Below are 27132 nucleotides of genomic sequence, written 5' to 3'. Positions count from 1 at the left end.
TTTCAATGAAGCACAGAACAACCAGACAGAAGATCGACACAGGACCTGAGCACACCGTAAATTAGTGAGGCCAAACAGACACACATAGAACACTCACCTACAAACACCAGAATGGACTTCCTTCTCCCAGGATAGATCATAAATTAGGTCACCAAACAAAAGTGCAATAAATTTTAAAAGATGGAAATCCTGCAAAGTATCATTTCCAATCACAATGGAATGAAACTAGAAATCAATAAACAAAAAGTAGACGCTTCACAAATGTGTGCAAATTACACAACAGACTCTGAACTACTGGGTTAAAAAAGAAGTTAAAAGATATGGAAGCAGCCCAAGTATCCATCGATGGATGAATGGATAAAACAGATGTGAGGGGCGCCTGGGTGGCTCAGTCGGTTAAGCGTCCGACTTCGGCTCAGGTCGTGATCTCATGGCTCATGAGTTCGATCCGAGTCGGGCTCTGTGCTGACAGCTCGGAGCCTGGAGCCTGCTTCCGATTCTGTGTCTCCCTCTCCCTCTGCCCCTCCCCCCCTCTCTGCCCCTCCCCCCACTTGTGCTCTGTCTCTCTCAAAAGTAAACATTTTTAAAAATGAAAAAAAAAAAGATGTGAGACACATACACACACAGTGGAATATTACTCAGCCATAAAAAAAGAATAAGATCTTGCCATTTACAATTGAAGGACCTAGAAGGCATTATACTAAGTGAAGTAAGTCTGACAGAGAAAAACAAATACCATATGATCTCACCCACTCATGTGGAATCTGAAAAACAAAACAAACAAAAAGCAGAAACAGACCCATAAATACAGAAAACAAACTGTTGGGCTGCCAGAGGAGAAGGGGCTGGGAGGACAGGTGGAACAGGCAAAGGGTATGAACAGGTACAAACTTCCAGTTATAAAACAAAGAAGTCACAGAGATGAAAAGTAGCACATAGGGAATACAGTCAGTAATGTTGTTATAACGTTGTGTGATGACAGGTGGGATGTGGTGAGCACTGAGGAGGATGTGGAACTGTAGAATCACTAGGTTGTAGCCTGGAACTAACATTACATTGTATGTCAGCTATACTGCAATACTTTGGAAAAAAAAAAAAAGAATCTATACAATGTATACTATGTTCTACTATTAGCTTGCAATTGCTTTGCTGTAAAAAATAAAAGAACTACCTTGAAAATCCCCCCTCAAAGGAAAAGAAAGGAAAGGAAAGGAAAGGAAAGGAAGGAAGGAAGGAAGGAAGGAAGGAAGGAAGGAAGGAAGGAAGGAAGGAAGGAGGGAGAAATCAAAAGACCAACTAGAAAATGCTTCGAGACAGAAGAAAATGAAAACACAACACACTGAAATGTATGGGATGCGGCCAGAGCAATGCTGAGAGGAAATGTATAGCTGTAAATGCCTACATTAAAATGGAAGAAGGGGGTGTCTGACCAGCTCAGTGGGTGGAGTGTGAGGTTCTTGATATCCGGGTCCTGAAAAAAAAAGAAAGGTCTCAAATCACTGACCTAACTTTACACCTCAATGAACTAGAAAAAGAAGAGCAAATTAAGCCCAGAGCTAACAGAAAGAAGGAGATGATAAATAATTAGGGTGGAGGGCAGAAAAACAACAGAGGAAATCAATGAAACAAAGTTGGTTCTTTGAAACAATCAACAAAATGGACAAAGTTTTGACTAGACTACCAAGAAAAAGAGAAAGTGGACCTCCAAACTGTTGAAAGCAGAAAGGAAAGTGGGTCCATTACTATTGATTATACAGAAATAAAAAGGATTTTAAGAGAATACTGTGTTGTACACCAACAAACAAGAGACCTAGATGAAATTAACGAATTCTAGAAACACACAAATTACCAAAACCGATTAAAGAAGAAATAGCAAGTCTGAACATACTTGTAACAAGTAACAAGATTGAATCAGTAATCAGAAATGTACCAACAAAGAAAATTCCAGGACCGGATGACTTCACAGGCTAATTCTACCAATCATTTAAAGAATGAACAAACACCAATCCTCTCAAACCCTTCCAAAAAATACAAGAGCGGAGAAACACTTCTTAACTCATTCATTCTATGAGACCAGTACCACCCTGATGCCAAAGCCAGATAAAGACATCATAAGAAAACTTAATAACCAATATCCCTTATCGATGTAAAAATCTCAACAAAATGCTAGCAAACAGAACCCGTAGCTCATCAACGGGATTATATACCATGACCCAGCATGATCCCCTCCAGAATGCAAGGTGGTTCAACATAAAAAGACCACTTAACGTAATACACCACGTTAATAGAGGGAAGGGGGAAAAACACAAGATCATCTCAACTGATACAGAAAAAAACATGTGACAAAACCCCACACCCTTTCAAGATAAAAGCACTCAACAAACAAGGAATAGATGGGAACTTCCTCAACCTGATGAAGAAAATTTATGAAAAATCCACACCTCATGTCATATTCAATGTTTAAAGACTGAAAGCCTCTCCCGAAGATCAGGGAAAAGCCCGCTTTTATCATTCCATCTTTTCAATGTTGTACTGGAAGCTCTAGCTCCGGCAATTTGGCAAGAAAGAGAAATAAAAGGCATCCAAATTAGAAAGGAAGAAGCAAAACTATCCATATTCACAGATGATATAATACACACATATACAGAAAACAAAATTCTGAAGAATATACACGCAACACACACACATACACACACACACCAACACACACACACTTACAGCTAATGAATAAATTGAGGGGCGTCTGGGTGGCTCAGCCGTGCTGACAGCTCAGAGCCTGGAGTCTGCTTCAGATTCTGTGTCTCCCTCTCTCTCTGCCCCTCCCCTGCTTGTGCTCACTCTCTCTCTCTCTCTCTTTCAAAAATCAACATTAAAAAAATAATTCAGCAAAATTAGAAGATTCAAGAGGAACACACAAAATTCAGTTGTATTTCTATACATACGATTCTGACACCAATTCTGATGCGTGGGTTTTCCCCCCACACCAAGCAATTCTCTGACACCAGCTGAGTGTCCTACAATGCAACTCAATTCTGACACCATCTACCTGGAAACAGCATCAGATCCCACAGCCGACTGGCTCAGCCCCACCAGACCGCCTGCCCTTCAGATGCCAGTTGGAAGTCCGGGTTGTCACCTGTGCTTCTGACCAACTGGCTGTCAATCAGAGGTTCCAGCAGCCCCTTCAGTGGATCTGATTAATTTGCTAGAGCAAATCACAGCAGTCGGAGAAATATTTCACTCGCTGGTTTACAGGTTCGTTATAAAGGGATATATAAATCAGGAATGGCCAGAGGGAAGAGACGCAGAGAGTAAGGTATGTGGAAAGCAGGCCCCTTATTAATGGTTTTCAACTCTGGTCTTTGACTCTCTCATGCTCTGCTCCATCACAGACAGCGTGTCTCCCCAGCCAGGCCTTTCCGCCCACAATAGCAGTCTGTAGGCCTTCCTCTGGATTTTCTATGCGGTTTTCCTTGATCTTGACACCTCAGTGAGGCCCAGTCACTACTTGTCAGTCTCCCCTTATGCCAAGGCCACTGGGGACACTTCAGAAGCTTCCTATTCACTCATTCAACAAACACAGATTGCTGCCTGCTATGTGGCTCGCATTGCAGCGCGGGGGAGGTGGAAGGTACTGGGAGCAGATGCCTGGGCAGATCTTCAGTGGAGGTGGTATTATGTGAGCGCTGCAGATGAAAGTCAAATGCCCAAAGGGCCAGGGTGAGTAGTGAAGGGGCAGGGTTGAGACTCTAGCAAAGAGAAAACCATTTGCAAAAGGTGAGCTACTCTTACCTTCTGGTTGATTGTCACCCTGTGGAAACGCAGGCCTGGAATTGCCAGATCTTTTGGAATTTAAGACAGAAGTTGGCAGTGGGGATTTTCCGTGAAATCTTCTGATTCACCAAGGTTAACAACTAACGTGATTCAAATGGTTGTTTTCAACACCGAGCAGGTCAAAAAAGACCCTAACAGCACCAAATCTGACGTCCGAGCCTTCGGTTTGCAAGGCTTGTGCTAAAAGGATCTGCACATTCATTTCTCCTCTCTCCCAGTACAGGTCACCAGTGAAAACCTTCAAAGATAGTACCTGTCGAGCGTCCTGCAAGGCCCTATCAGGGGTACCTAACACAGCCCCCGGTGTGGAGCAGGTGCTCAGTAGGTGTTACTGCTGGGGTTGCAGAATATAGGTCCCCTGGTCCTCTTCACTTCAACAGCCTTGGCTTCCTACTGCCTGTAGAGAGGAGGGCAAACCTTGTCCTGGCAACTGGAGGCCCTCCCTAGTCTGCCCCAAGCTGCTTCCCCAAGATTCACAAAGCACGAATAGTTATTACATATCATTGATTTAGCAGTCGAAGTACCTGCCCTTCCCCACAACCTTTCCTCTTCTGAACAGTCCATGGATCAATTATTTCACAAACACGTATTAAGCGCCTTCTGTATACGTTAGCTACGGTTAGAATATTGTAGGTCTCCTGCTTAAACAGTGTTGGGGAGGAGGGGAGAGGTGTGTGGACACATGGTGTCCGCTCTGGGAGAATTGCTAGCGGGAGGGGAATCAGTGGGCTGAAAAGAGTAATAATTTAAGTGATCACACTCACCGTTTCCAAATTCCACTACTTTGGACACTAGGGTGGCACCTCCCGAGGGGCCTCTCTAACTACTGCAGATGACATAGTGGTCACAAGTCTGGCATCAGCCAGAATTCCAATTCGGGTCTTCTGGGTGCCGCTGAACCTCTGGCCCCTTTCCTATAGGAAAGCAGAAAAGTACACCCCTCACGCCGTGTAAAACGCGACCGACGAGGATGGGATTCGAACCCACGCGTGCAAAGCACAATGGATTAGCAGTCCATCGCCTTAACCACTCGGCCACCTCGTCCCACGTAGGGCGTCTTGTTCCACACACCCTTATCTCTCATCTCTTCCGCACCTTCCGAGCCCCCCAGCATCCACTCTACAGTGTGGATTTCGCAGGAGCTGGCGGAGGGAGAGAAGGCGGAAAGAAAGGGGCTTTTTGTGTTCCTTCCCGCCCGCCGCAGCCGCGAACCCGCGCCATCCTTCACCAAGCTGCAACCGAGCTCTGCCACGGTTTCCCCTCCCTAAGGCCGGGGCGAGCGCGCCGGGGTTTCAGGACGCGCCTCGTCCAGGGGGTCTCGCACTGACCCGGAGGGAGGGGTGCATACCCCCGGGAGCCCGGCAGGCGCGGCCGCGGGCACTTTCAGGGTTTGCAAAGCGCGGCGCGGCGGCGGATGCAGTAGCTCCTCCTCGCGCGCAGGGGGCGAGCTGGCGCACCCCGAGCCCCTCTCGGGAGGGGATGCTACGCCGGGCTCGGCTCGCCTCGGCTCGCTTCGGCTGCGCTCGGCAGGTTGCGGTAAATCCGGGCTTGCGGCGGCTGGCAGAGGCTGCGGCCCGGTGGTCCCTGCTGCGCGCTCGGAGCCCCGAGAGCCATGCAGATGTCCTACGCCATCCGGTGCGCCTTCTACCAGCTGCTTCTGGCCGCGCTAATGCTGGTGGCGATGCTGCAGCTGCTCTACCTGTCGCTGCTGTCCGGGCTGCACGGGCAGGAGGAGCAAGACCAGTATTTCGAGTTCTTTCCCCCGTCCCCGCGGTCCGTGGACCAGGTCAAGGCGCAGCTCCGTACCGCTCTGGCCTCTGGAGGCGTCCTGGACGCCAGTGGCGACTACCGAGTCTACAGGGGCCTCCTGAAGACCACCATGGACCCCAATGATGTGATCCTGGCCACGCATGCCAGCGTAGACAACCTGCTGCACCTGTCGGGCCTGTTGGAGCGCTGGGAGGGCCCGCTGTCCGTGTCGGTGTTCGCGGCCACCAAGGAGGAGGCGCAGCTAGCCACGGTGCTGACCTACGCGCTGAGCAGCCACTGCCCTGATATGCGCGCCAGGGTGGCCATGCACCTTGTGTGCCCCTCGCGCTATGAGGCCGCTGTGCCCGATCCCCGGGAACCGGGGGAGTTTGCCCTGCTGCGGTCCTGCCAGGAGGTCTTTGACAAGCTAGCCAGGGTGGCCCAGCCCGGGATCAACTATGCGCTGGGCACCAATGTCTCCTACCCCAATAATCTGCTGAGGAATCTGGCCCGTGAGGGGGCCAACTATGCCCTGGTAATCGACGTGGACATGGTGCCCAGCGAGGGGCTATGGAGAGGACTGAGGGAAATGTTGGATCAGAGCAAGCAGTGGGCGGGCACAGCGCTGGTGGTGCCCGCCTTTGAGATCCGCCGAGCACGCCGCATGCCCACGAACAAGAACGAGCTGTTGCAGCTCTATCAAGTAGGCGAGGTGCGGCCCTTCTATTATGGGCTGTGCACGCCCTGCCAGGCGCCCACCAACTACTCCCGCTGGGTCAACCTGCCAGAAGAGACCTTGCTGAGGCCTGCCTATGTGGTTCCCTGGCAGGACCCCTGGGAACCATTCTACGTGGCCGGAGGCAAGGTGCCCACTTTCGACGAGCGCTTTCGGCAGTACGGCTTCAATCGCATCAGCCAGGTGCCCAAAAGGGAGAGGGCAGGGGAAAGGGGGTAGGAGGAATGGCGGGCTCTGGGAGCTATGAGTAGTCCTGGATGGAAAAGAGCCAATGAGGAAGGACAGTCATAGTTCAGGAGGTGGCTGGATGGTGTGGAAGATCCAGGATGCCTCCAGAGGAGTGGGGATGCTGGAGAGAGGCTTTAGGGACGTCAGGCTTGGCCCTAGAAGTGTCATCCAACTTCGCTGACCTGTCTCTCCCCCAACAGGCCTGTGAGCTGCACGTGGCAGGATTTGATTTCGAGGTGCTGAACGAAGGTTTCCTGGTTCATAAGGGCTTCAAGGAAGCTCTGAAGTTCCATCCCCAGAAGGAGGCCGAAAATCAGCACAATAAGATCCTTTACCGCCAGTTCAAACAGGAGTTGAAGGCCAAGTACCCCGACTCCCCTCGTCACTGCTGAGCGCTTCCCTCCCCTAGTCCGAGAAGTCTCAGCCTCTTCCCTCCTTGGGCCGTCCCTCAGGCCTGACAGGGGTAAGAAATGTCACTCCACTTTACAGTGGTAGCTGTGGTGTTGGAACACTGGACTTGAATATGGGGTGCTGGGATCAAGTCCTAGCCTTACCACTAACTAGCTGTGTGGCCTTGAGCAAATCCCATTTCCTCTCTGAGCCTCAGTTATCCCATCTGTAAAAAGGGAGGTGAAAAATACCTACCTCACAGAACTGGTGGGAGGCTCAGATGAGATGCTACATGTGAAAACATTCTGTAAGCTTCGTACAAATGTGAAGTATTATTAATATTGTTACAGTATTATTGTTGTTATTATTATTAACAGTCTTGGGTGGGTGGGCAGTAGGAGAGCAAAGAGTACGAACAGGGCAGAACTGGGAAGTCGGAGGACTTAACAAAATGAACTTTTTGGAAAGAAATCAGAGGGAGGCGTTGGGTTTACTTCTTAGCTTTCGGGCAGAAGCCTACACCTCCTGGTTCTTCCAGGCCTCCGCCTTCAGGAGCTCTGGAGAGAGGAAGAGTCTGCAGGTTCCGTGCCAGATCTGTACCCTCGAGCAGGCCGGGCTGGGCTATTTGCCTACCGATGACCATATGTAAATAAATGAGTGTTCACACCTACAGCTGGCTCCATTACTCTCCCGAACCTGGCGTGCAGGGGGTGGGGTCGCGGGTTCCTCCCTTTCACGCGAGGGGCGGGGGGACCGGGGAACGAGGTAGCTGCGGACCGAGGGGCGCGGACAGCGGGGCAAGAAAACCACAAGGGCCTTCTCCACCAGCCGTAGGCCTGCGCGAATGTCGGCCGGTTGCCATGGAGACCGGCCCCGCGGTATCCCAGCATGCCTCGCCCCCAGCTGCCCAAATGTGAGCTCGGCGACGGGCGCCTCCTGATCGCGTACACGGAAGTGAGGCGGGCCCCGCCTCCCGGGGAAGGGGCAAGGGCGCGACGCTTCCGGGAGCCCGGCGGCCGCGGGCACCTCTTAGGGAGTTTCGGACGTCAACCCGGAGGCCCCACTCGCCGCGGTGCGTAACGCTGCTCATGGCACCTGGTTCGGCCCCTCTGGCCAGTGGGTCGGAGCTAGCCCAGTCAGGGCGGAAGCGGGGACGTAACCGGCCGGACGCGTGCGGCGCCGCGGGGCCGCAGCTGGCCGTCGAAGAGCCAGTGATTGCCCCGCCCGCGGCGCCGGCGCAGACGGGAATGGAACCGGGCGGGAGGGTCCTGGCGCGCCGCGCCGCGCAGGGTCTGGGTTGGCTTCCTCGAGGGAGAAGAATGGGTCTTCTGTAGAGGCCTGCCCTCGAAATGCTTGCTCACTTTCTAAAAATATAAATTGAGTGTGCCCAGCGCCTTACAAGTTTTCTTTCCGTCCCTTATCCCTTGCAATCTTTACAACACTCAGAATGGTTGAGGGTTACCCTCTTTTTGCACCAGGGTAAGGAGGGGAGGTTGTGATTAAATTGGCTCACTCGTTAGAATCAGAGACCGCTGGAGACAAAGTAAACGTATATATTTAACAATGAAGAGGGATGGCAAAATTTGGAAACTGCAGGAACTGGGGCTTGACAACGGGAAAGATGAGGCTGGTTTGGAGAACTGAGGGTTTTCAGGTCAGGTTCAGATCATTTGTGAAATCATTGAGGAATGTGACTAAACTGTCCCGTGAGCCAGTTATTTTACAGAACTGGAATTGGGGTCGAGGAAAGTGAACAGTACCTGGTGGGTTTGCTACCACTACAGGGCCCTGGGGCGACCAAGAAATAAATGCCTGCCCTGAAAGAGTGTGCTTTGTTTAATTTTTTTTATGTTTATTTCTGAGAGAGAACGCGGGCGAGCTTGAGCGGGGGAGGGGCAGAGAGAGAGAGAGAGGGAGACAGAATCTGAAGCCGGTTCCAGGCTCTGAGCTCTCAGCATAGAGCTGGAAGAGGGGCTTGAACTCACAAACCGCCAGATCATGACCTGAGCCGAAGTCAGTCGCTCAACTGACTGAGCCACCCAGGCGCCCCAAGAGTGTGCTTTGTTTAGTTTGCATTCGCACATGCTCTAGCCGTGAAGTGAGTAAGTACTATGCCGGATGAATAAGGTACATGTGCATCCCTGCCCTGGTGAGGCTTACAGCCTGGTTGGGCAAACGTGAAAATGGGCAGGGAGGACATGTAAATAAATAGGGCTTCCCGGAGGGAGTGGTGTCTACATGCGTGTAAAGGACTACAAAGCCATGCCCGGGGAAGTGGGAAGAACATCACCAAATAGAAGCCTCTAGTAGGCAGAGAGATTATCTGTTGAGAGGACTCTTTAGTCTTCCTTGTAGGTGACGCCTTGGCAGCATTGTTACCGCTCCTTCCTCCTAAAATTCTTTCTCCCATGACTGAATTTTTCCTCTTCCGCCTCTTGCTAATTTCCTTCTCCTTTGCAGGGGTTTCATCATCTGTCCCTTTGGTGACCCTGGGAGTTCCATCATGGACCTCTTCTCCACACATTCTGCCCTGCTGGTTGCACCCTCTCCCAAGGCCTGAAGAACTCAGTATATGCTGATGACCATCACATCTCTGCAGCCCAGACTTCTCTCTGAGGCTTACACTCCTCTGCCCCTAACCCTGCCCTTTCTCTCGTTTTGGGGTCTCTGTACATGCTATTCGGTCTGCTTGGAAAGTTCCCTCCCCAGCCATCCCAGCTCATCTGTCTGCAAGCCCTCCCTGCTGATGCAGCAAGGATCTTCCTCTGTAAGCCCTCGCTGTTGGAGCAAGCTCCAGGTTCCAGTTAGACGGCTCTGCCATATGCCCCCCTCCCCAGTCTTAACTCTTCTCACACCACAGTACAGGTCTACTTCTCTGCCTCTCTCCCAGGAACCTGTAAACTTGAGGTCTGTCTCAAGTTGTTTATTTGCCTCGTTGAGCACAGCGTCTGCCGTACTGTCTGACGGTACCTGGCGTATATTAGACCTTTAGTAAATATCAGATGAGTATCTAGAAGAAGGAATGATTAATAGTGTTCATTGTTGCTGAGAAGTCAACTAAGATAAGCACTAAAAAATACCGGCACTGGGCACAAGGAGGTTGTCGCTTAAGGCCACGTGATTCGCCTCAGCCGAGGGCGATGCATAGAGAAATGGAATGGAACACCCTGGGGAATTCAAGAGTAGGAACAGCCAGAGCCTTGAAGAGTGTAGCTGTGAGGTGGGAGATGGGGAGCGGTTAAGTGGAATGGGGCAAGGTCTTGTGCTTCTGCTGTTTCTAAATGGGGGGGGGGGCGGGTAGCACTGATCACGCCTGAAGTTTCATGGGAAGGAGCCATCAAGCGGGAGAGCTGCAGGAGCAGTGGAGATGGGGACGCTGTTAGCATGAGGCTCCAGAGGAAGCAGAAGGACATGGGCTTTGACCCAGAGCACAGTGAGAGGACAAGAGGATTGCAGAATGTTCTCCAGAAGAAAAGTGAGGTCATTCCAGGCAGACAGATCAGCAGGAAGGCGTAAAGAGGAGGAAGGAATGGTGTACTTAACGACTGACCCTTAGACAGTGGGGTGAGGAAAATGGACCAGTGCAGTCACAAGTTTGGGCCCAGTCCCAGAGGCAGTGGGGAACCCATCCTCGGTGTTTCCCATCTTCTGGACCATCCCCTTGGCCGGCATTCCGCAGACTGGGATCGCCAGCAGTGTCCAAGGATGTGAGCGTTTCCACGGCTCCCAGGCTCCTGGGAGATGTACAGACAGGGCTTGGTTTGACTCCCGGCAGGGCCGGTCTCCTGCTTGGAACTAAGGGCAGTGGCAAGTGATGGCTCCCCTCCTTCTCCCAGAGCCCAGATGCCCGTGCAGCCTCCAGGCAAAGACACGGAAGAGATGGAAGCAGAGGGTGATTCAGCCGCTGAGATGAATGGGGAGGAGGAAGAGAGCGAGGAGGAACGGAGTGGCAGCCAGACCGAGTCAGAGGAGGAGAGCTCAGGTGAGCCCCCGCGGCATACACCCCGGTGCCCACCCGCTCCTCCTCAGCCAGCCCTGACCGGCCTCTTGTCCCAGAGATGGACGACGAGGACTACGAGCGGCGTCGCGGCGAGTGCGTCAACGAGATGCTGGACCTGGAGAAGCAGTTCTCAGAGCTGAAGGAGAAGTGAGCGGGGGGCGCCCAGGGCTGGGTCTTCGGGAACCCGGGGTGAGGAGGCAGCAGGCCTGGTGCCGGGCAGGGGCGGCCGAGGGCCTCACGCGCGGGGCCCGCCACGGAGCAGGCGCTTGGCCTCGTGTCTGGGGCACAGACGTGCTGCCTTTTACCCCCCAGGTTGTTCAGGGAACGGCTGAGTCAGCTGAGGGTGCGGCTGGAGGAAGTGGGGGCTGAGAGAGCCCCTGAATACACAGAGCCTCTGGGGGGGCTGCAGCGGAGCCTCAAGATCCGCATTCAGGTGGCAGGTCTGCGGGCTGTCCTGTGCTCTGGACCCCCTCCCTCCTCCTCTGCCAGAGCCCATGCTTCCCTTCTTTTCTCATCCCTGCCCCGCCCAGCCTTGCTCCTGGCTCCCCTCTTTGGAGCCCCGGGTCCCTGGCCAAGCGGGGCCTCCCGTCTCCCTCCCCCTGCAGGGATCTACAAGGGCTTCTGCCTGGATGTGATCCGGAATAAGTACGAGTGTGAGCTGCAGGGAGCCAAGCAGCACCTGGAGGTGAATGGGGCTGGGCGCGGGGAAGGCAGACGGAAGTGGCTGGGCCCTGCAGCCCTGCTGAGCGGCCCCGCCCCTTCCAGAGCGAGAAGCTGCTGCTCTACGACACCCTGCAGGGGGAGCTGCAGGAGCGGATCCAGAGGCTGGAAGAGGACCGCCAGAGCCTGGACATCAGCTCTGGTGAGGCTGCCCTGGGCCCTGCTCTGTCCGTGCCCACCCCTTGGCGGGGCCTCCGCTGCCCTGCCCGCCCGAGGGGCGTGGAGGAGGACCTGCTTCTTGGGGTCACTGTGGGGACTAAGTGGAACCAGGCACAGAAAGGACCCGGCCCAGTGCCTGGTGTAGAGTGGAGGCTCACAAAGAATGGGTCTCCGTACCCTCCTCGGCCCCTGCTCTCTTTCCAGGACAGGAGGTGTCATTCTGACGCAGCCACCCGTACAATAGCCACAGTCCCTTCTGCGTCCACAGCGCCTGTGTTCGTATGGGGTCCTAAAGAGGCCAGAATTGTCATTGTCCCACTGTCCCCTAAACAGTTGAAGAAACCGGGCTCACCAAAGTGCAGCGACCTCTCTCCTCGGCCTGCACAGCTGTGCCATCTGGGCCTGAGCTCGGCTTCCAAGCCCCGGGCGAGGGTGCCCTCCACCGCCGCGGGAGGCAGAGGAGGGGTCAGGGCCGGCCTGGCTCGCGTGAAAGGCCCAGGCTACGAGGGTAGGGTGCCCCGGGGGCTCCGGCGCCTCGCTCCTAACTCCGGGTCTGGGGGCACAGAGTGGTGGGATGACAGACTCCATGCCGGAAGCAGCGCAAAGACTTGGGATTCTCTGCCGCCCAGCAAGAGGAAGAAGGCGCCTCTCGTTTCTGGTATCCTTCCACCCACGAGCACCCAAACCGGGCAGGACGTCCAGACTGGGGGAGGGGGTGGAGGACACGGAAGACAGAGTCAGACTAGACGCATTTATGGTCATTTGGCCTCACGTAGCCCTGTCCAGGCAAATCCAACCGTCAGGGAGTTTCTGTGGGGCCCTGGGTCTCTCCTGGGCTGTGTGGACCCTAGAGACCCAGGAGCGTCCATTCAGTGACTCCGCATAACTTCTTTTGAGGCCCTTCTGCCTTTCCCACAACGTCCCATCCCGGACAGGTCCCAGACTGTCCCACCACCCCACCCACCCCCACTTTCCGCCCTCGGGATGCCTTGCTGCCCATCTCTGCCCCTCCGGTGCTTGTCTCACATGTTACCTCCTCTGTGAAGCCTCTCCTGGTTCCCCCCCCCCGCCCCGCCTCCCCAGTGGCTATGGCTTCTCTCTCCTCTGCACCCCCGTGGCCTAAACTGGGGGCACCCGCATCCCATATAGGAATAGTTGCCTGTCACCTTAGGCATGAGCCCTTTCAGCCCAGGGTCTGCTGAGCCTCTGTCCCTCCTGACGTCGTCCAGCACGGACTTGAATGGAATTCTCATGCCCTTGTCTCCACACCGGGTGTTCCCGCGGCCTCAGGTTCTCGGGGCGCTGGCTGCCTGGTGATGGCAGGCAGTCCAGGAAGGGAGGGAGGAGACAGGGCTGCAAGGCCTTGACGGGTGAATGGAGGTGAGGGCATGCAGGTATCAGGTACAGAGGACAGAGCGGATGGTCCCCAGAGGGGAGCGTGAGACCAAGGGAGGGTCACCTCCACGATGGAAGAGACTGGAGTGTATGTGTAGAAGGGGCCGGATGAGGGGTCAGAACAGAAGGAGCAAGGTCCCTGAGTGGGTGGGATGGGTGTCGGACTGCTGACCTTTAAACTGGAGAGAGGAGGTGAGGGGGAGCCAAGGGTAGGTAGGGGTGTGGCTCCGTACCCCCCCCCCCAAGAACATGGGAACCAAGAGGTAGGAGGCGGAGCCTGCTTTCTAACTCTGGTCCTGAGCCCCTCCCCACTGTGGTGCCGCCTCCCCCAAGTGTTGGAGCTCCGGGGCAGAGGCCTGTTGCCTACCCCCTCCACTGGGCTTCCTGCTTTCCTTGACCCCCGCTGCAGGTCCTTACATCGTGTACATGCTGCAGGAGATTGACATCCTGGAGGACTGGACGGCTATCAAAAAGGTGGGGCCGGCACCCCCTGCTTTGGTCTTGCAGGCTCACCACACGTGGGCTTCCTGAGGGCCTGAGAGCTCTGCTCGTCCCTCGGCACCCCCTGCCTTCAGGCCAGGTCCCCTGGCATCGCTGTCAGCTCACAGGCCCCCCTTTGCCTGAGGCTTCCCTGCAAGAGGGACCTTTTAGTCTGTGTCAGCCCCTTCCTCCTTCCAGGGCAGGTTTTGATGGGATAGGAGGAAGGGAGGGAGGGAAGGCGGGAAGGCAGCTGGGCTGGCCTGGCCTCTGACTGGGAGACCGCATCACAGCCTTGCCTAGAAAGGGTCCTCCGCTCCCCACCCGTGTGGATGCAGCACTGACCCGGCAGCCTCCCCCCGCCCCCACCAGAGGCTGATGTGGAGGAGGGCACTTGCCAAGCTGGAGGCAAACTCTCAAGGGGGGGTCTTCTTCTCACCCACCCAGGCTAGGGCGGCTGTGTCCCCTCAGAAGAGAAAAGCAGATGGTAAGAACCACAGGAGCTCTCTGCCTCCTGCCGCCCCCCTCCCCCAGCCCAGCCTCCTAGAAAGGAGCCCAGAAAGAGGCAGTGCTTGTGTCACATCAGTGGCCCCAGTTAGAACGGTCTGGGTCTGAGGGCACTTTGGGAGTTTGGGGAGCAGGAGCCAGGGTGGGGGTGGGGAAGCTCTAGGTCGATGGGGCTAGGGGATGGAGCCCCCCACAACCAGGACTGGTCAGGGAGGGCTGGAATGCTGAGCCCCAGCAGTGGGGTGGCCCTGGTGGGCCCATGGCTGCAGAGCTGCCCTGGGCCAGACCTAGGCTGCTCCTCCCAGCCCCCCACAGGCAATGGTGCTCCTCCCTTTTTGGTTCACCTTTTCACCTGTGGCGATTTTCCCCCTCCCGCCTTCCCTCAGGACCTTGACCCTGCCGTTCAGAGCCTAGGGGCCCCTCAGAACAGCTGGCAGCAACCCCAGGATTTGCATTTTCCTGCTGTGGGAAGGCGGACTGACAAACCCCTCAGGGTCTAGCCAGGCAGCTCCCTGGTGCTGCTGCTGGGCCTTCCTCTCCAGCCACCACTGGTCTGGACTCCTCTGCCCTCCTCGGAGGCCTGCACAGCTGTGGCCCAGAGCCGCCCTAGCCAGGCAAGACTGTCTCCTCCGTCCCCAGTGAGACCGCCACCTTCCCCTCCCAAAGGTCAGCCTCCTCTGTGCCCTCCCAGACAAAGAAGATGTGGCTCATCTTAAGCCAAAGCAACATCCTCTCTGCTGACCTCGGACCAGTCACTGAGCCAGTGATCTGGGCCCCACTTCGTGGGATCTCTGACCCAGGAATTATATTTGGGGGGCCTGTCTCTCCTGGCTGTCGCTAGAGATGAGAAGGCTCCCCGAGTCTTCTCAAGGAGGTTCTTGGTATCTGTCTCCCAGATTTCGGGGACTGGAATTAAAACCTTTCCTGGGACTCTGCTATGACCTATGTGTGTCTGATTTATGCCTTGCAAGGGAATCAGGGCTCTCATGGGGGGAGCCTGAGTCGGGCAGTGTCTTCTGAGGTCCCTGGTACCTTCCTACAGCAGGAGCCTACCTGCTCTGAGTCGGGGTAACGAGAGGGTAAGGGGGCGGCTCTCCCACCATACCCTCCAGGAGTGGGGGACCGGGCCCTGGATGACCAGGGGCTCGTGAGCAAAGCCCAAAGCAACATGTGGCACAGGCAGACCACGTGTTCTGGGGTGGAGAAGGGGACCGTGTGCTCTGTGCTTGGAGACTGGGTCATGCCTGCACCTGCCCCAGTCACTTGGCAGATTGGTGAGGCAGGCTGGCCGGGCCTGTGTGCGTAGGAGGCAGCTGGCAGCACCGTGTGCTGACGACCTCACAACCAACCCCCCCCCCCCACCCATTTAGCGCCGAGTGTTAGAACCACCCCCAGAACCTAAGCAAAGGGGTTAGTTTCCATGGAGACACAGCATCCTTTCTCCATAGCAACCTGATATTCCAAAACCCAAGTTAGGCTGGGGGATGAGTCATCTGTGACCAGCAGGGGGTGCTCTCCCACAGGGCTGACCCCAAGACCACGCACAGATGAGCAATTGACCACAGACTTAAAGGTGCCCCAGGGGCAAGACTTGGGCCTGTGGGGAGCCAGAAGGGCCCAGCTTAACCCCTTCCCGCCTGCCTGTGTGGTTTGGGGAGGCTGCTAAGGCTTCAGGATGCACTGTGCGGGGGTGGTGGCCCCGCAGCTGGGGCTCCTGGGGTGGCACTTCTACAGAGGGGGATGCCTGCCCCCTTAGGCTGGGCCCAGAACAAAGAGGAAGTGGGCACTGCCCAGGCTGAGTGGACACACAAGAGTTAACTGGCGGGGCGTGACAGGGCGAACCGCCCTCAGGAAGTGTTACTCACCACCGGGAATGTGAGCGCGCTGTTGCCTTGGGGGCTGGATTCTCTTCCTGAATCCTGGGAGAAACCGGGAGAAACCGAAGGAGCTCCCAGCCATGGAAACCCCTGGGGAGCCAGAAGCAGGCCCTCTCGGAGCCCCCAGCCTGTCCAACTTCGCACCTGGGCACCCGGAGAGAGAAAAGTTAGTGAAGTTCGAAGGGCAGCCCGGTGGGGCAGGGAGGGACGGCAGTCTGTCCCAGGGCAGAGAAGGAGGAAAGGGTCGGGCAAGGGTCCCACCCCCCCCCCCCCCCGCCCCGGACCCCTGCTCCAATCTGGTGACCACTCCTAGGCCAGCCCAGGACCCGCTCTACGACGTGCCTGGGGCCAGCGGGGGGCCGGCGGGCGGGCCCCAGCGGCCCGGGCGCACCGTGAGCCTGCGGGAGCGCTTGCTGCGCACACGGCCCGTGTGGCTGCAGCTCCGGGCCAACGCGGCGGCTGCACTGCACGTGCTGAGGACTGAGCCCCCGGGGGTGAGTCTGGCCCCCCGACCCCAGGACTGGCCAGCGGAGGGTGGCGGGGAGAGAGGCTGGACACGGAGGTCCCGAGCCCCCGACCCCTGTCCCTTGCAGACGTTCCTGGTGCGGAAATCTAACACTCGTGGGTGCCAGGCCCTGTGCGTGAGGCTGCCTGAGGCCAGCGGCCCTTCGTTTGTCTCTAGCCACTACATCCAGGAGAGCCCTGGGGGTGAGCGGGACTGGCCTGGGGGGTAGGGGCTGGAAGCAGTCAGGGCAGGGCACAGGGGTGTTCCCCAGAAAACAACCACACTTCCCGTCCGTCTCTCAGGCGTCTCCTTGGAGGGCTCAGAGCTCACGTTCCCAGACCTGGTCCAGCTCATCTGTGCCTACTGCCATACCCGGTGAGCCTGGCCGCAGGGTGCCTGGTCTGCATTGGTCCCTGCTCCCTGGGACATCCTGTCCTCCCAGCCCCTCCGGGTCCTGCTAGCCCCCAGAGCCCTGAACATCCCTCACCCCTGGCTTTCTGTTTCCCTCTCTGGCCTCAGGGACATCCTTCTCCTCCCACTCCAGCTCCCCAGAGCCATCTGCCAGGCAGCCACCCACAAGGAACTGGAAGCCATCTCCCATCTGGGCATCGGTAAGGGGTCCTCTGCTACCCATTGCACAGATGGACAAGCTGAGGCCAAGGGGGAAAGAGAAGGCACAGCACATGGGCACACAGCCTGAGCCTGTGCCTTTCCCTCGGTCGGGCACCCTCCCCGAGCCTCCCTGAGACCCCCAAATGCTTTCTCTTCCCTAGAGTTCTGGAGCTCCTCCCTCAATACCAAGGCTCAGCCGGGCCTGTCTGAAGGCCCGCTGCTGCCCCGGCTGAAGCCCCGGTCCCCGCGAGAGCTGGACCAGGGCACAGGAGCCGCCCTGTGCTTCTTCAATCCCCTGTTCCCAGGGGACCTGGGCCCCACCAAGCGGGAGAAATTCAAGAGGAGCTTCAAAGTACGCGTGTCCACGGAGACCTCCAGCCCTCTGTCTCCACCTGCCATGCCACCTCCCCCGGTCCCCGTGCTGCCGGGGGCAGCCCCCAACCAGACAGAAAGGTTACCCCCTCACCAGCTTCTGCGGAGGGAGAGCTCTGTGGGGTACCGTGTGCCAGGGAGTGCCAGCCCCAGCCTCCCACCCCTGCCCTCCCTCCAGGAGGTAGACTGTGGCTCCCCCAGCAGCTCAGAAGAAGAGGGGGCGCCAGGGTCCCGGGGAAGCCCGGCCACCTCACCCCGCCTGGGCCGCCGCCGGCGGCCGCTGCTTCGGTCCATGAGCTCTGCCTTCTGCTCCCTGCTGGCCCCGGAGCGGCAGGTGGGCCGGGCAGCCACGGCGCTGGTGGAGGACCGACACACGGCCGTCGGCCAGCTGGTGCAGGACCTGCTGACCCAGGTGCGGGCCGGCCCCGAGCCCCGGGAGCTGCAGGGTGTCCGAGAGGCGCTGAGCCGGGCTCGGGCCATGCTGAGCGCGGAGCTGAGCCCTGAGAAGCTGCTGCCACCTGAGAGACTGGGTGAGACTCCGGCCCAGGCTTCACGGGCTCGGCCCACCTCTCCATTCATTCCAGCGCTACCCATTCCCCGCCTCTCCCCTGCTGTTCTCCCACCTCCCCAGGTCTCCCCCTCCCTTTCACCTCTCTTCCTCCCCGACTACACCCACCCCCCCCCACCCCCGCCCTGGGACTCTGGCTCCCACTCGCGCCGCCCTCGTTCCCCTGACCCTGGCCGCCTCTCCCCCGCAGAACACATCTTGGAGAAGTCTCTGCATCGCTCCGTGCTCAAGCCTCTCAGGCCCATCCTGGCGGCCCGCCTGCGGCGCCGGCTTTCTGCGGACGGCTCCCTGGGCCGCCTGGCTGAGGGCCTCCGCCTGGCTCGGTCCCAGGGCCCCGGAGCCTTTGGGTTCCACCTGAGCCTGCCCTCCCCGGGAGAGATGGAGCAGGTGCGTCAGAAGCTGCTGCAGCTGCTCCGTGCCTACTCACCCAGTGCCCAGGTCAAGCGGCTCCTGCAGGCTTGCAAGCTGCTCTACACAGCCCTGAGGACCCAGGCCGGTAGGCCCCCTCCTACCACTCCCTGCCAGCCCCCTGCCGAGTCGGGGGGGGGGGGCAGGGGTGGTGGTGCAGAAATTCCAGAACAGCACAGGTGGGGGGGATGGGTCCAACACTCCCATCTCACAGATGGTGCCACTGAGGCCCAGAGAGTAGAGCCTCCTCTCCACAGCCCCTATCTGTGGTTGCCATAGAGACCACATCACCCAAGGCCCGGCGGGTGGAGGGGAGGGTCACCGTATGAGGCAAGGCGTGGATACCGACCCTGGGACCCCAGAGGAGTCTGAACTTCCTCCTCTACCACCCCACAGGGGAGGGTGCAGGGGCAGATGCGTTCCTCCCGCTGCTGAGCCTCGTCCTGGCCCAGTGCGACCTTCCCGAGCTGCTGCTGGAGGCTGAGTACATGTCAGAGCTTCTGGAGCCCACCCTGCTCACCGGAGAGGGTGAGGGAGCCCCTCCTCGGGCCGTCTGCCTGTCTGTCTGTGGGGGGCCGGGGGGCCTTAGGGGCCCCCGAGTAGGTGGTGGGGGCCGGGGAAGGGTCACCCGCCCTCAGCCTGAGCTACATTCTTCCCCTCGTGTCCCAGGTGGTTACTACCTGACCAGCCTCTCGGCCAGCCTGGCCCTGCTCAGCGGCCTGGACCAGGCCCACATGCTCCCCCTGAGCCCCTCCCAGGAGCTACAACGTTCCCTCAGCCTCTGGGAGCAGCGCCGCCTGCCTGCCACCCACAGCTTCCAGGTAACAGGGCCTCCACGTTGCCCACCCCCCCCCCCACCGCCAAGCCCCCAGGGGGTGGGGTGTGGGGGGTAGGGGTGGGGCAGGGGTGCCTGTTGGTTCTGGCACCTTCCTGCGCAGTCCCCTCCTTTTCCCAGTGAGACCCAGCAGGGGGAATTCTGGTCCTACATCACCGTGCCAGAGAAACAGCACCCTGTGTGGACCCGATGTCAAAGCCTAGCCTTTCTAGACAGGGTGCATTCCATGTGCCGGCACCGTGCTCCGTGCCCTAGGGGCTCAGCCCCGCAGCTTCATAGAAACTCTGAAGTTTCTATTATTAGGACCATTACTCTCTCCATTCTACAGATAAGGAAACAGACAAGACACGGGGAGGGAAAGGGACACGGGTGGCAAGCTCAAGCCCCAAATCCTGGCTTCCAGCCCCCACGTGGGGCTCTGGCCTTCCCTGGAGTCAGGCTCCCAGCCCATGCTCCCCTCACCTTCCCCTCCATCCAGTCAAGGGATCCTTCCTAGCCTTGGTTAAGAGTTTAGACGTTGTAGCCAGATCCTGGGTTCAAGTCCGGGCGGGCTCTGCTACTTTCTGTTTGCAGGAGCGTGGGCAAGTTATGTCACCCCTTTGTGCCTCGATTTCTTTATCTATAAAATGAGGTCATGGTACTTACCTCGTGGGGTGGATGTCAGACTTAAATGAGTTCATGCAGGACGAGTGCTGAGAGCACAGAGTAGTATGGTTGTTAGGCTCCCTGCAGGGGCGTGCGCGAGCCATCCTCCCGGCCTGCCCGCAGCTATGACCCACTAGCCAACACAGCTCTCTCCCTTCCTCAGAGCGCTGCTTGAAGCTCACCTTGTCCAAAAAGCTTCTGTCACTTGGTTCTACCGCTGGATCTATACCACCCAGTGCGGAGTCTGCACTGGGGGCCTCAAGCTCTGTGGGCAGATACATACCAGGCAGGATTGAGCTCTCGTTTTCGCTTCTCCTCCTGCACAGCACCTCCTCCGAGTGGCCTATCAGGACCCCAGCAGCGGCTGTACCTCCAAGACCCTGGCTGTGCCCCCAGGGGCCTCAGTTGCCACCCTGAACCAGCTCTGTGCCACGAAGTTCCGAGTGACCCAGCCTGACACATTTGGCCTCTTCCTGTACAGGGAACAGGGCTACCACCGCTTGTCTCCGGGAGCCCTGGTCCACAGGCTTCCCACAACCGGCTACCTCGTCTATCGCAAGGCCGAGCGGCCCGACACCCATGGGGCCGCGCCTGGGGCTACAACAGAGAGGGACAGTGGGGAGCTGGAGGCAGGGGGCAGGGAGGAGGAGGAAGGGGGCCGGGGAGATGGGATCATCGAGGTCAAGGCCGGTCCTGGGGACAGCAGGGGAGAGTCTGAGACAACTGGCGAGAGGGTGCAGGGAAGCGTGGGCCAGGCCAGGGGGGGCCCTGCCCCACCGGGGGGACCAGAGGCTGAGGGAAGCAGAGCAGCAGAGGAGTAGCCGGGAGCGGCCAGAAGGGCCATTTGGGACAGAAAACCCTGAGCTTGCTGGGAAGGCCTTTCAGAGCCGGCCATCAGCCCCACCCCTCTTAGCCTTCCCCACCCCGGGCCGCTCCCGTGTCCGCCACCAGCTCTGATATTTGTCTCTGTGATCACACCTGCTGGGGTGGTCCCCAGACTGGCTGCAGCTGTAGCCCCAGAGCACCGGAATAAAGCTGAGGGGGGTCTCCCCGCCGGAGGTCAGCCAGCCTGTAGTGGTCAGTGTGCCCGACCTCTGGCAAAGGAATGGGGCACTACGCAGGCAGCCCTTCCAGGCTGGGGGCTTCAAGGCCCTGAAAGGCTTCACCTCCTCCGGGGAGCCCAGTCCAGCCCTAGCCTGCCTAGAGGGCCGGCAGCTCCCAGCTTCAGTGTCCTCACCTGCAGAGTGGAGGTGCCATTGCTGCCCTGCCTTCTCGCCGAAGTCCTGCGGGGGTCAAGTGGACGGTTTTGCTCCAAAGCAGAGCTCAGACTGGAGGCAAGGGGAGGGAGGGAGGTGGGATGTTAGCAGGACCCCCTCCAAGGGTCTGTTGTCTGCATTCACTGAAGGTTCTCGCCAGCGCGGGGGAGATCCTGGAGGTCAGGCTCTGCCCAGAGAGCACCCAGGCCCCAGTCTTTCCTCAAGATGGGAGATCCTGCCAGTGCCCTTGCATCCCAGGGTATTGGACAGGGGAAGCGAGCTTCTGAAATGGAGGCGGTGGGGGGGGGGGTGCTCGGAAACCATTTTCTCTGCACTTAACTCTTTTGGACCTCACAAGAGATTTCCCGGGAGGCTGGGCATGACTTATCCCACAGGGAGGCTTGGGAAAATGACTCCTAAGATATGGCACAGCAGCCAAACCAGGGTGTCCGGCTCCAACTACGCCCTCGATTGTAAAACACCGATAAATTAACCCTAAAGGCCCCACAGCCCCAAGGGGGTTCCAGAGCAGGGGGCAAATCTGAGCAAAGACAATGCCAGTAACGACCACCAGGGGGTGCGTGTGGCCCAGGAAGTGGCAGAGGGGGTAATTAAGAGGGGTGAGGACGTCTCAAGGGCTGCATACCCTTGCAGCCTCCGGGCAACCTGGGGACAATGCAGGGGCAGTCAGTGCAGGCTCCCTTGGAGTCCGGGATCTGGGTGAGACAAACTTCATAGGGATCACTCCCTGGGAAGGAACTGTCCCCTGCTGGAAGGAGGACCCCAGCCAGTCTCTGGGGGCACTGCCTCAGGCGCTGAACACAAAGGGACATCAGACCGCCACGTGTGTCAGTCATGACAGCTGGAGGTAGAAATCCTGGACACTGGGATTTCGGACAATCCAGATACAGACACCACCAGATCTGGGTGCAGGGCTCCCAAATTTCTCACTAGGCCATCAGCCACTCTACCCTCTCCACCCCCCACCCCCGCTCCAAGCTTCTTGCTGGTTGGGAGTCTCCCTCTTTTGTACGCCCTCTCTCCCTGTCCCAAGCCCACTCCCAGTGCCTCGAACAGGGCTGGGCACCACAGAGGCACTCAATAAATGGGAAGCCGGGAGGTTAAGGGAGGGCCGGGTTCTGGGAACCAAACACAGGATGTCTCAAATTCAGTTCCAGAGGAAGACCTAGAACGGTTGCCAGGGGTGCTCAGAGAACCCCAGGGCCGGATGTGGAGCTCGTCTCACGGGAACTAGCACCGGCAGAGGCTTCTGAGCCCCTGCAAGCCCGTCCTAATCCCTTCTGTGCTCAATCTCAATTCCTGGCTCTGGAAATTCAGCAACACCCCTAGCAGTGGCTCATCGGAGCACCGCCAGGCCCGGCCAGAGGGAAACAATGTGATCTGGCAACAACAGCAGGCTGTGCGCTGGGATTCAGCCTCGCCCCTCCCTCATCCCTGCCTCCCACCTTTGGCCTTCTGGAAGAGGAAGTCACCCGAGAGGTGCCACACCTTGCCCGGCACCCACTGCTGCAGAGCAGGGCCAGACATTCGGCTCCCAAGGAGCAGCTAAGTCATTTCCTCACTTGGAAATGTTGCTCTGGTCACCCCTAGAGTCACTGCAGCGCTCTTTGTGCGTTTATTGTCTGTCTTCCTCACTAGGCCAGAGCCAGGTCGGCCTTGTTCCCCTCTAAATCTCGGGGCGCTAGTACAAATGCCTGGCCCGGAAGTGGCACTTAGTGGATACATGTAGAATGATTCGGGAAGACTCAGCCTAACAGTTGGCGGGAGCTCCTGGGGCCGGGGCGGCGCGTTCTCCACCACTGCCGCCAGGGGGCGAGCAGGCCCGTTCCCAGGCACACGCCTGGCCCCCTTCTGGCGGGAGGCCACCCGGGGAACCGCTGCACTCCGAGGGCCTGCACTCTGCCAGGTGCCAGGGGGGAAGCATCCCCACGGGGGGGGGCGGGGGGGGTTGGCTCTGGCACCGTCCTGGGAATGGGAGTCCTGCCAACAGAGGTTGGTGGGAGGGGAGCCAGGAGCCAGGCCCTGTGGAGTGGGGGCCCAGGGGGCCGGCGGAGAAAGGCAGTCAGTCATTGAGACCCCTGCCGCCACCCTCCCTCACCTTCAACGCAGAGCATTTGACACCCTGCCATGATCTTGTGACCCATGTTCACCCCTCCCCCAGTTTGACACACAGAAACATCGTGACTCACATCTGTGCACAGAACGTGTGACATCCTGTGTGCCACGGTCACGTAACACCAGAGCCCCCCCCCCCCAGCCTTAACAGGAACACTTGGAGTGTTAAGAACACCTGGAGACTGTTAGGCATTCGTTCCCAGCGGGATGGGACACAGTGACACACACAGACCCCTCCTCCGAGCCACACCCTGACACAGACATCTCTAGATGTGCAGACTCAGAGACCTCCCCTCAACGCCCTCCCTCTCAGGGTCAGAATGTGACCCCCGTGACAAACATACACGGGGACAGGCTGACCCAGAGACATGTGATGACTGGTACGCAGGGACTCCACGACAGACACCTACCCACGTAGCACTGCAGCGGCCACAGCCCAGTCCCCTGCTCTGACACTGAACATGGCGAAGGAAGAGCACACACGCACGCACACATGCGTTTATACTTCTGATCACGCAGAAGTCCAAGCCCTTACCTGACTAATCTCACTCCAGCCCTGGCCTATCTCTGCCACCACTCAGCCATTCCAGCCCACGGTGGACCCTGGTGGGGGCTGTGAGATGCTGAGAAGACCCCCGGGGGGGGGGCGTGGCAACCCCACTGGCCAGGCAGGAGGCAGAGGCCGGCAGTGCTGGGCGGGGAGGTCTGAGCTCATCAGATTCCAGCCTGAGTGATTCACGGGAAGCGCCTGGGGAGGATCTGAGAGGGTGGGGGTGATGACCCAGGGGCTGGGGCTTTGGGGGCCTGGGTGGGCTTCAGCTAAAAGGTCTTGGGTCCAGAGCTAGCCCCTAGTCTGGGAGGGGGCTTCCTGAGGGGTGGCCCAGCCTGAAGGGGTGTCTGTTGGGTCTGGCCCCTGGGAGGGGCTTAGGACACAGAGCTGAGCCGCAGGATGAGACAATCGGCCCCTCCCGTCCTCCCCACCCGGGGCCTGGGCCCCTGACCCCAGGCCTTCCCAGCCCCAGCAGCTGGGTGTCTTTAGCAGAGGTTAGGCCGAGGGTGGGGGGCAGGGGTGGGGTGACCTTCGTGGCCCTCTTGGCCCCTGGGGCCCTCAGGCAGGCAGCCGGAGTGGACCCCAGAGGCCCCGAGGGGACCGACCTGACTGGCATAGTCCGGGCCGACAGGGTTACAGACCCTCACTGCCCTGCCAGGCGAGGCCTCTGCCAGAGAGCGGAGAACACAGGGCTGTCCCAGCGCCAGGGACGTTTTCGTGCCGAGATGCAGCTGTCTGCTCCTGCCACCTTCTGAGCCCCCTGCCTCCCTGGCTGGGCCGGTGCTCAGAGGACCCAGCTGCTCCTGCAGGGTGACAGGAAGACAGGATGGGGCTGGAGGCAGGACAGGGGTACAGGAAGTGCCTTTCTTGGAAGTCTGCACCAAAATAGTCTGTTCTGTCCCTACTCTGGGTCTCAGTGTCCCACGGGGGGAGATATGCGTCACCAAGGAGACCCTCGCCAGGGAGGGGCCTGAGCTGACCTTAATCTGGCATTTGCTCACAATCCTCCTCCCCTCTCCTACCCCCGCCAGCCCCCACCAAGCCTGCCTCGGGCTCTGCTCCACTTTGAAGTCCTAACATAAATATCATGTCTGCTTGGGTTCCCCTTCCCGGCCTGGTCACAGCCCCCAGACCTGGCTTCCACCCCAGCTGGCCCTGGGGGTGCTTGCTGGGGGGAGGGGGGGGAGCCTGGACCACCCAGGGAAGGTGATGAGCCAGAGACGCAGGAACAGGAGTGGGGAGACGGGGCGAGACACCAGAGACGGAGAGGGAAGATAGGGAAGTGGACAGAGAACAGAGGGACAGACTCCAGAGACCAACAAGGTGACCATCTGGGGACAGAAGAGACAGAGAGACCCCAGAGAGTGACAGGAGCTGCTGGAGATTCCTGACACAGAGAGGAAAGAGAACAGAAAGAGTGGGAGGGACAGTGAGACGAAAGATCCCTGGGGCAGTGAGGGGGCAGGAAGACAAGGGAAAGTTCCAGGGTGAGGGTGGAGACGGGGAGGCTGACACTGAGGTAGCAGTGGGAAGGACGTGGTGGAAAAAGAAACATCTCTGGTGAGAGGGTGACCAGCCATCCTTGTTGGCCCCGGGGCTAAGGGGGTCCCCAGCATCTAGGACCTGCAGTGCGGGAGAGTCCTCAGTCCCAGGACTGGTTGGTCATTCTAGGGAACAGGCCTCTGCCAGATGCCTCAGGGGCCACAGAATCCTCACCCACAGTTACCCTGCCCAGCCGTGGACGAGGAAGCCGCAGCCAGGCCAGGGCCAGGGTCTCCACGGAGCCTCACAGCCAAGGGGCACAACAGAGGAAGGACAGGATCAGTGAGGGCCAGGAGAGCAGCCGTCCCCTCCTGGGGTCCCCAGACTCGGGTACAGTCCCTGCTCTGCCTCCGCCCTGTGACCTGGGGCAAGCCTTGTCCCTCTCTGAGCTGTGAAGACACCGAGCAGAACAGCCGGGCCCTTCTAGCTCTGAGGTGGGCTCCAGGACTCCCTTCCTCGGGGCAGATGTGGCCAGAGGTTCAGGTCAGGCATCTGCCAGGAGAGGGACCGGGGGCCTAGCTGTGCCCAGGGTGGACGATGTTTCTCCCCTCACAGGTGTGGGCCTGTGGGGACACACGCGCGCATCACCCGGCTGTGGATACCCTCAGCAACGCCAGCCCCACGCCAGCACGCGCACTCACGCGCACATGGCCACGTACAGGCACCCAGGTACACACACCGGCACACCCAGTCTCTCTCTCTCCAGGGTGGGCTCCACCCCCCAACCTCCCACCAGCTGTCAGAACCCCTTTCCCCCCAGGCCTGGACAACAGATACCTCTTCTTCCTGGGCCCCACCTTCTCCAAGCCTCTCTCTCCCACCCCCTTCCGCAAGTCTCTCCCATCCAGAAGCACCCAGGGTGCGGCACCAGCACGTTGGGAGGGGAAGGAGGCCAAAATCGCTGCCCTCCCCCAGGCTCCCCTCCCTCCCCACTTCTGCCCTGGGATCTCCCCCACCTCCCCTCCTGTGGCTCCCACCCAAGACCAGGCGCCTCCTGCCCACCAGTTGGCCCTTCCTCTTGCCAGCCTGAAGGCTGGGGTGGTTTGGGAAGAATTTAGAAATGGAGGGAGGTGGGGGGATGGGGACAAAAGAAAAAGGAGGAAAGGAGGTGATTTGTATACAAAGCAATGTGCTGGCTCAGCGGCAGACCGTGCCAAGGTTCTAGGACGCCTGCCCAGGGGCGCCCCCCAATCATACTCAACCCCCCCATCCCGGCTGTTCCGCTAGGCTCTCTTCAGGCCAACCCCTCTGCAGGCCGCCTGCACCCCCACCCCCACGGGCCCACACACTGCATCCAAAACCACTGTCTGGCTTGTCCCAGTAGCTGGAAGACAAGGCTCCTTCTGGGGAAGTGGGCTTCTGTTTTCATGCCCGTCTCAAGGTGAGCTCTCCTCATATGGGCCATGATCGGAGCAGAGAACTCCAGCCTCCCAACCCACGCTGTGAGCAGAGCTTGGCGTCCTGAGCTGTCTCCGTCCCTGCTGAGAAGACCCAGTGGCCTCAGGCCCCAACAGAGAAAACAGACTGTGGTGACAGAGAAGCATCACACACGATTCCCGCCAGTGGTACAGCCCAAGCTGTCCCCCCCTCCCGGACTGCGCGCCTACAGACCCACAGAGTCACGTTCTGAG

The 27132-nt window shown here is 58.6% G+C and overlaps 3 protein-coding genes and 1 non-coding gene across 6 annotated transcripts; 3 read left to right on the top strand and 1 right to left on the bottom strand.

Annotated features, from left to right (window-relative positions):
- Window positions 1-4796: 4796 nt before the first annotated feature.
- Window positions 4797-4878, bottom strand: TRNAS-GCU. Its single transcript has one exon. It is a non-coding gene; the product is annotated as a tRNA-Ser (tRNA).
- A 477-nt stretch (window positions 4879-5355) lies between these two features.
- B4GAT1 (beta-1,4-glucuronyltransferase 1) lies at window positions 5356-7434 on the top strand. Its single transcript, XM_007091850.2, has 2 exons — window positions 5356-6502; window positions 6748-7434. The coding sequence occupies exons 1-2, from the start codon at window positions 5447-5449 to the stop codon at window positions 6937-6939; spliced, it is 1248 nt and encodes a 415-aa protein (XP_007091912.1). The 5' UTR covers window positions 5356-5446; the 3' UTR covers window positions 6940-7434.
- A 445-nt stretch (window positions 7435-7879) lies between these two features.
- Window positions 7880-15136, top strand: BRMS1 (BRMS1 transcriptional repressor and anoikis regulator). Of its 3 annotated transcripts, none has more exons than XM_042958977.1 (11): window positions 7880-8009; window positions 9398-9704; window positions 10774-10919; window positions 10994-11084; window positions 11250-11377; window positions 11543-11622; window positions 11703-11799; window positions 12382-12474; window positions 13621-13685; window positions 14136-14175; window positions 14862-15136. In XM_042958977.1, the coding sequence occupies exons 3-11, from the start codon at window positions 10781-10783 to the stop codon at window positions 14909-14911; spliced, it is 783 nt and encodes a 260-aa protein (XP_042814911.1). In that variant the 5' UTR covers window positions 7880-8009; window positions 9398-9704; window positions 10774-10780; the 3' UTR covers window positions 14912-15136. The 3 variants fall into 3 exon arrangements, with proteins under 3 accessions (XP_042814911.1, XP_042814912.1, XP_042814913.1); XM_042958979.1 differs by having other exon boundaries at window positions 7881-8009; window positions 14582-15136; XM_042958978.1 differs by lacking the exon at window positions 9398-9704.
- A 524-nt stretch (window positions 15137-15660) lies between these two features.
- Window positions 15661-21080, top strand: RIN1 (Ras and Rab interactor 1). The gene is made up of 11 exons (XM_042959393.1): window positions 15661-15768; window positions 16047-16238; window positions 16386-16566; window positions 16666-16780; window positions 16880-16952; window positions 17097-17188; window positions 17351-18091; window positions 18320-18625; window positions 18934-19065; window positions 19207-19358; window positions 20344-21080. Exons 2-11 carry the CDS (start codon window positions 16153-16155, stop codon window positions 20836-20838), a joined length of 2373 nt encoding a protein of 790 aa, XP_042815327.1. The 5' UTR covers window positions 15661-15768; window positions 16047-16152; the 3' UTR covers window positions 20839-21080.
- The last annotated feature ends 6052 nt before the right edge of the window (window positions 21081-27132 follow it).

The sequence above is a fragment of the Panthera tigris genome, chromosome D1 (genome assembly GCF_018350195.1).
Source record: "Panthera tigris isolate Pti1 chromosome D1, P.tigris_Pti1_mat1.1, whole genome shotgun sequence".
NCBI lineage: Eukaryota > Metazoa > Chordata > Mammalia > Carnivora > Felidae > Panthera > Panthera tigris.
This window is presented reverse-complemented; position numbering and strand designations above follow the sequence as displayed.

What these genes read in the sequence shown, in the direction of transcription:
- B4GAT1 (XM_007091850.2), top strand. Translation starts at nt 5,447, where the DNA reads ATGCAGATGTCCTACGCCATCCGGTGCGCCTTCTACCAGCTGCTTCTG. An exon ending in GCTTCAATCGCATCAGCCAG is followed by an intron (nt 6,503 to 6,747) that starts GTGCCCAAAAGG and finishes CTCCCCCAACAG; the next exon opens with GCCTGTGAGCTGCACGTGGC.
- BRMS1 (XM_042958978.1), top strand. Translation starts at nt 10,781, where the DNA reads ATGCCCGTGCAGCCTCCAGGCAAAGACACGGAAGAGATGGAAGCAGAG. An exon ending in GAGCCAAGCAGCACCTGGAG is followed by an intron (nt 11,623 to 11,702) that starts GTGAATGGGGCT and finishes CGCCCCTTCCAG; the next exon opens with AGCGAGAAGCTGCTGCTCTA. An exon ending in TCAGAAGAGAAAAGCAGATG is followed by an intron (nt 14,176 to 14,861) that starts GTAAGAACCACA and finishes CCCCTCCCAAAG; the next exon opens with GTCAGCCTCCTCTGTGCCCT.
- RIN1 (XM_042959393.1), top strand. Translation starts at nt 16,153, where the DNA reads ATGGAAACCCCTGGGGAGCCAGAAGCAGGCCCTCTCGGAGCCCCCAGC. An exon ending in TGAGGACTGAGCCCCCGGGG is followed by an intron (nt 16,567 to 16,665) that starts GTGAGTCTGGCC and finishes TGTCCCTTGCAG; the next exon opens with ACGTTCCTGGTGCGGAAATC. An exon ending in AGCCCTGAGGACCCAGGCCG is followed by an intron (nt 18,626 to 18,933) that starts GTAGGCCCCCTC and finishes ACCACCCCACAG; the next exon opens with GGGAGGGTGCAGGGGCAGAT.